This window comes from Schistocerca piceifrons, chromosome 6, assembly GCF_021461385.2.
Source record: "Schistocerca piceifrons isolate TAMUIC-IGC-003096 chromosome 6, iqSchPice1.1, whole genome shotgun sequence".
NCBI classification, from domain to species: Eukaryota; Metazoa; Arthropoda; class Insecta; order Orthoptera; family Acrididae; genus Schistocerca; species Schistocerca piceifrons.
The window spans coordinates 79,863,909-79,871,462 of NC_060143.1; the positions used below are offsets into that span (position 1 = coordinate 79,863,909).

The 7,554-nt window shown below is 42.6% G+C and overlaps 1 protein-coding gene across 1 annotated transcript; it reads right to left on the reverse strand.

Annotated features, from left to right (window-relative positions):
• Positions 1-3,230: 3,230 nt before the first annotated feature.
• LOC124803149 lies at positions 3,231-4,046 on the reverse strand. Its single transcript, XM_047264330.1, has one exon. It carries the CDS (start codon positions 4,044-4,046, stop codon positions 3,231-3,233), a length of 816 nt encoding a protein of 271 aa, XP_047120286.1.
• Positions 4,047-7,554: the final 3,508 nt, after the last annotated feature.

Below are 7,554 nucleotides of genomic sequence, written 5' to 3' on the forward strand. Positions count from 1 at the left end.
CCCAATCAAGGCTTAGTTGCCACAAGCGCTGCAAGAGCAATTTACATCTTATGACTGCTGGACCTAGAAGCCCCAGCAGGTCATAGATGGATGCTATTGTAGACAGGACATTGCATTTGTAACCTTTGAGAGTCGATGACTCTTCAGCTGCACATGGCATTGGGATGTGTCAGAGCCAGGGTGCCATAATATCCCTAACGTTTTTATGGCTTGTTCACCAGTAAGATGACAAGGCAAAGACGTTTCTCTGTCCTGCCCAGGAATTTTTTTCATGACCTTGTGACTATTGGAACACCATTTTATCAGTGGAAACCCCCCAGAAGCAAGTAGTTGAGTCAGCTGGATTTGAAGTTCCTGAGCTTCAGCTTCCGTAGCTGAGCCTCCTAAGAAGTCATCCACATAAAAGCTAGACATCAAGGCTTGTGATGTAATTGGAAACCTGTTTTGATTTTCCAAAGCCAACTGTTGAAGACATTTGGTAGAAAGAAAGGCAGCAGGAGCGGTTCCATGAGTGAGTGTACACAATCTATATTCTTGCATCGGTTCAGACGGTGATTCCCGCCACAGAATTCTCTGGAAGTTCCTATCATCAGGATGGAGAGACACCTGGTGATACATTTTTGCTGTCAGCTGACAGAGCCACATTAATGGAGTGAGATTTTATAATAATGGAAAATAAATCTGGCTGGACAGTGGGACCAACCATCAAGATATCATTGAGATATACTCCATTAGAAGTTGCAGCAGAGCCATCAAATACTACCCTCAACTTAGTCGTTGAGCTGCATGCTTTGAAGACAACATGATGTGGAAGGTAACACCTTGGACCAATAATACCTTGAGGATTAGAGATCTCCACGTGCCCCAGTTCGACATATTCATGCATGAATGCAGCATATTCCTTCTGCAGATTCGGTTGCCTTTTAAAGCTCCTCTCAAGATGTGCCAGTCTCTGAGAGGCTTGCCTAATGACTTACAGTCAGGTTTCACTGGTAGTCAAACCACAAATCTCCCTTCTTCATCTCGTGCTGTGTGGCGCTGAAAGTGAGCCTCACATATTTTATCCTGCCTGCTCATCGTTTTCGTAGACTGTTCCTCTAACTCCCAAAACCTTTGCAGTTTGGCATCTAAATTGTCACATCTAACAAAGCACGAGGTCACTGTAGAATGAGGCATGTTGCATGCAGCTGAAGGCATCCTACCAGACAAAATCCAGCCAAATCTTGTTTCGACCAATGACGGATGACTTTGTTTCACCAGCCTTTCCTTACAAACAATGTCAAAGAAAACCTCAGCACCAAGAATTAAATCTACTGTGGCAGGCTTGTTGAATTCTGGATCAGCGAGCGAAAGATTACATGGAACACTCCAGGACTTTGTGTCTGTCTTGCTCGCTTGTATGTCACTGGTGACGTGATCTACAATAGCATAAATGGTTCTGACATGAAAGTCGTTGACCCTAGATGACAGTTCAACATCACAAGTGTAAGACACTGAGGCTGCAAAGGCATTGTTTATACCCTTCACAGGAAAAGAATGTTTACTTTGTTTCAGTTTTAATTTCTCTGCCATACCTTTAGATATAAAGGATAGCTGACTCGCACTGTCTAGCAGAACTCTGCAAACCTGCTGTCTACCCATGCTGTCTCTAATGTTGACAACAGCTGTTGCTAACAAAACATTACAATGGATGTTTGATTCCCGTTCGTAGCTTGATGGGCCAAGGAATGGCCTCCTAGTTCACTATTCTGCCCATTCCTTGGTTCAGCAGGCTTGTGAAGCAGTATGTTGTGCCTTCCTTTACAGGTTTTACAAGGAGAAATCCTGCATTTAGTTGAGAAATGACCAGAGTGGATGCACAAAAAACAAAGCTTATTTTTTGTCACACATGTCCACTGCTCATTGACATTTAATGATTGAAACCCTTTGCATTTAGTGATACTATGAGGTTCACTACAAAAATTACATGATTCCTCAGTATCAGCATTAGCAAGATGAGCCCTCCTCACATGTCTTGTTTGATTTAAATTATTTAAATTTCCTTGCAAATCCCTTGAGGTGTTATCCCTGAACCTGATCAACTCAAGGGCCTGGCATTTTGTTTCCAAAAAATCTATTAATTGATTTAATGTGGTGAATCGACAGGAGAACTCAAGTTGATTCCATATTTCTAGATTTCCGGAAAGCTTTTGACACCGTTCCTCACAAGTGACTTCTAATCAAGCTGCGGGCCTGTGGGGTATCGTCTCAGTTGTGTGACTGGATTCGTGATTTCCCTTCAGGAAGGTCGCAGTTTGTAGTAATAGACGGCAAATCATCGAGTAAAACTGAAGTGATACGAGGTGTTCCCCAGGGAAGCGTCCTGGGACCTCTGCTGTTCCTGATCTATATAAATGACCTGGGTGACAATCTGAGCAGTTCTCTTAGGTTGTTCGCAGATGATGCTGTATTTTACCATCTAGTAAGGTCATCTGAAGACCAGTATCAGTTGCAAAGCGATTTAGAAAAGATTGCTGTATGGTGTGGCAGGTGGCAGTTGACGCCAGATAACGAAAAGTGTGAGGCGATCCACATGAGTTCCAAAAGAAATCTGTTGGAATTCGATTACTCGATAAATAGTACAATTCTCAAGGCTGTCAATTCAACTAAGTACCTGGGTGTTAAAATTATGAACAACTTCAGTTGGAAAGACCACATAGGTAATATTGTGGGGAAGGCGAGCGAAAGGTTGTGTTTCATTGGCAGGACACTTAGAAGATGCAACAAGCCCACTAAAGAGACAGCTTACACTACACTCGTTCATCCTCTGTTAGAATATTGCTGCGCGGTGTGGAATCCTTACCAGGTGGGATTGACGGAGAACATCGAAAGGGTGCAAAAAAGGGACGCTCATTTTGTATTATCACGTAATAGGGGAGAGAGTGTGGCAGATATGATACACAAATTGGGATGGAAGTCATTAAAGCAAAGACGTTTTTTGTCGCAGCGAGATCTATTTACGAAATTTCAGTCTCCAACTTTCTCTTCCGAATGCGAAAATATTTTGTTGAGCCCAACCTACATAGGTAGGAATGATCATCAAAATAAAATAAGAGAAATCAGAGCTCGAACAGAAAGGTTTAGGTGTTCATTTTTCCTGCGTGCTGTTCGGGAGTGGAATGGTAGAGAGATAGTATGATTGTGGTTCGATGAACCCTCTGCCAAGCACTTAAATGTGAATTTCAGAGTAGTCATGTAGATGTAGATGTTGACCCAGACATCTTTACCTCCCACTCATGACGATCTGTGGGTCGCATACTAGACAGAATCTCTTCCAAAAGAATAACTTCATGAATTGGAACATCAGGTTTGAGAGCTTCTAAGGCCTTCAAATGGCTGCATATGTGATTAATTAGTTGCCTATAATCGCTCGCTGTGCCATGGCCAACTGTAGGCAAGGCCAACAAAGCCTTAACATGTCTGGCTGCAATTATTTTTGGGTTATTATACCTCTGAGTACTAAGTCCCCAGGCTATCGATAGATTTCCAGCTGTGGCAGGTATATGTTTCAAAAGCTCCTTAGCTTCACCTCGCAAAGACGAATTAAGGTAATGAAATTTATGAATGTCATCAATTGAATTGTTATTCATAATGAGACTCAAAAAAGGATCCCTGTATGATGACCACTTAAGGTAGTCACCTTCAAAATTTGGCAAGTTAATAGCGGGCGGTTTCAAAGAACTGACACTTCCTGATGGATTCGAGCCCAAAGGCTGTGGAAGCTGGGTGTACCTCTTCATTGAACCCTTGATAGTGGATTCAGCAAAGTCCCACGAATCCTCGAATTCTGCCCTGTCCTTACTATGATCTGCTGATTTGTCTTCAATTTGCAGCAGTGTTTGAGATGACTCAAAATCAGTCTGAATCCAAGTCAGTCGACTTAATTTTGATTCCAACATTTCGATGCTGGCACTGTCTGCAGACTGCACAAAGCTTGCTAAGCACGCGAGAGTGGCCTTTGGTACACCTCTCTGCTTGACTAATTTTGTTTTCTCTGAGGGCTCCATTTTAGGACCAGGAAGATGATAGCAGGAAGCCAACAGTTGCACTTACCAGGCTGCAGCGGCAATACGAGGCAGTACGGACTGGAACAGCAGCGGCATCACGGGCACTGGCAGCTGGCGTGGCAGGCGCTGCAGTCTCTGACGGCGCGAAGTTTCGGCGGGAGCAGGACGTGACATCACTGATGATGCTGGCACCAACGCGTTTCTGTCCCTCTTGTGTTTGAATTAGAGACACATTAAATGTTCACAAATATGTCCCCGATCGCCGTTGTTAAGGCTGTTATTGTCGAAGTCCCAAACAGGCCATGGGACACTCGATAGCAGTCAACAATGAAACAGATAACGTGCGCAGCTCACACGTGGTTTTTTAGAAGTTCACAAATACCGGAAAATAAGTCCGCGTGAACGTAAATTCCGCGTGGTCACTGTATCCGGCCTGGAGGACCAAAAAATGTGCACGAGGGCTCTTCCTCCCATGATGGCCTTGTTTCCACTCACAATAACTAGACGGAACAAGTTGTCTGGCAAAAGTGTTTATTACATTAAACTTTACAACTTGCACAGGCAGCGCACCAACTGCGGCTCCTGGCTTAGCTGTAAGACATACATGCCCGTCCGCTACAGGGTCTCGCAGCTACCTGCTCGGCCATTACAACAGCTAATCCTACCTGCGTGCACAAAAGACCTGGGAGATCTGCTTCTGCACGTAGGTTGCAAATTCTTCCGACAGGGAGCAGACTATACTGGACAGTCTGACCTGCCCAGTTTGAAGCTGCCACTAGATGGCAGTTGGAGTGAGTAGCAGAGTCCAAACAATGGCCTTCATGGATGAAAGCAAAAATTTAGTAATCTGGTACATTATTTCAATATTCGTGGTCTCAGATATAGTCATGACAGAGTGTTTAGTACAGTTGATAATGGCTGCCAGAACAAGGAAGATATTCTTCCACTAACTGAATCCTGTAAAGTGCTGAAACAACATGGCATCCTCAAGATACTAAATACAGGTTGTAAAGCAAAGAATCTCAAGCCCAGTGGACTAAAAGCCATCCAATCTAAGATACCTTTCAAAATAACTGCTCAGAGAGTGACAGCTCATGAAAATTTTAAGACGGAAGTACTGTTTTCAGCATTGAACACTTACAATGGAACTGCTGTGCAGGCTAAGATATGGGAATTGAGAAACTGAGGCCAGGAAGTGTGGAAGGCAGCTACCTGTAAAAGAACACAGTTAGCAAGGAAAAGAAAAAGTATGTCTTGAAACTTATTAGGCAGGAGGCATTTTAACATACCAGAAAGAACACAGGAATTGTATAAGGACATTGCTGAAAGTTATCCATAGGTTTCCAGTTTAGTATTGTTTCTAGCCAGTATTTTGTATTGTATTTCAATAGCGTTTGTTGCATTTTACACTTCTGCTTCCAAATATTAATGGAAAAGTATGATACTTAAGTGTGAAATTCTAGTACATCATTGTATTTCTATACAAAATGAGCAATATATTAGACTTGTTTGCAATTAATGTTGAAGATAAAAAAGAAATGAAAAAATCAATTTGAATTTGCATATTAACAAACTTTTTTAACTTCCATCCCGGCAGTTTTCGCCTTTTAAAAAATCTTGGAGACTTTGTACCTCTATTCTGAAATAAACAAAGAACATTTTAGAAAAGAGAAACACACAGTTAAAATCCTGATTACAAGAGCTGTGTAAATGTTAAATTATCTTATTTATGTAATTAATATTTTGTTATGATATTAAAAAAAGTGTCACCTTAATTTTTTTTTTCATTTATCAAGTTTTGAAAAAACACTCTTCACTTATAACATAGATGTATAGATGTCTTTAGATAAAGAAATAATCTCACCGAGTCAGGAAAAATTTACTGATTAATTACATATGCTTTTCTGGGATATTGAAAGGAAGAATATTTATTACTGTTTATATTGAGAAGCTTTTTAAGAGAACATTTGCAGTATTTTGAATTTATACTGTTCCTGAATTTTATGAAATCAATATGAACAAAAGTTAGTCATGGGAAGATTTCCATGCTCTTTTCAAACATAACTTACTTTTGATCAGTATTATTAAAACAAATTTATTGTGTGTTGTGTATTTGCTATGTTGAAATAGGTGAAGGTATATAGTTATGAAATACCAATGTCCTGGGAACTAATGTGCAATTTGGAAAAGAAATTTAGATTTACATAATGGGAAGTTAGATTGAAAATATTTTTACTATTTTATTGTAACTATAATCTGCTACTGTTATTAGTAATATGAGATATATAAAATTTTAGTGAATGAAAAATGATAATAGGAAATAAAAATGTTAGATCTACTTTTGCAGACTACATCAACTTCTTGTCATTGCAAGAGAAAGAGATTACTAGAGAAGAAGATTTGCTCAGACCATAATAGCAGATATGAATTTTGAAGTATGAAGATTATATGAATATGAGGAGGATTACCGGGTTGGTTGCATCAATAATCACACCCATTTAGCAATCGTTCATTTATTAACCTTAACACATACAAGGATCACAAAGAACTGAACTGAACACGGCAGAACAGCCAAAGATAATGCTTAGAGTCCAAAGATGAATGCATATTGATGTTGGTGTCGATTTCATCGGGGCCACATAGCCCCCCCCCCTCCCCACCCGCAGTACGGAGTACTCTTGAACTCTTGAGAGGCTGGGGGTGGGGTGACTATGGCATTGGCAGGGGTAGTCCGTGAGAGCCGGAGCACGATCAGCTTGACAGCTTCGTTGGGGACCTGTGTGGGTAGATGTCGTGAAGGAAGGTTCGGCCACTGAACCTGGAAGTCGTTGAAGCGAGTCGGGTGTCTTACTGGGCATGCTGGTCGTGCGGCGACAGGTAGGCCGGTGGTTTGCAGGTGGAACGGAGCGACGACGGCAATGTCTCCAGTGGGCGTGGCGAACACACGAAGCATGTGCAGGTCGACATCGGGCAGGAGGGGAACACATTTCACCATGTGGCAGCGAGTGGCGGAGGTTGTGTCATGAGCACTGGATGAAGAGAAACACACGATGAACAGTGTATAATCGCTCAGTGTTATTGAGATGTCATGGATTATGTCCGAGGGGACAGGCACAAACGGCTCGAGCGAGGGCATGTTCAAGACAGAGGGGTGTGAGGAACCTCGACAGGGCGAGGCAGGCGACGGTGGAGAGGTGGAAGGGACTGGCGAAGGGCCCAGCGGTGAGGGAGTGATTGTAGGTAAGCTCAACGTGGGGAGCATGTGGTCAGTCGACAGAGTGTGTGAGACCGGAGAAGAGGGCGAGGTCGGAGGAGAGCTTGACGATTTGAGCTGGAAGTCACTCGATCAAGTGTGTAAGTCCGACGTGGAGGGAGTGGTCGGAGCGTCATGAGCCAGGTCAGAGAGTGGTGTGGTCGTGGCCTGAAGGGGGGGGGGGGGGGGGAGAAGAAGGCTCGACATGAGCGGGCATGAGTCTGTTGAGAGAGACTGTAACAGCTGAATCTTTTA

Coding starts and splice junctions, on each gene's coding strand:
- LOC124803149 (XM_047264330.1), bottom strand. CDS start 4,046: ATGGAGCCCTCAGAGAAAACAAAATTAGTCAAGCAGAGAGGTGTACCA.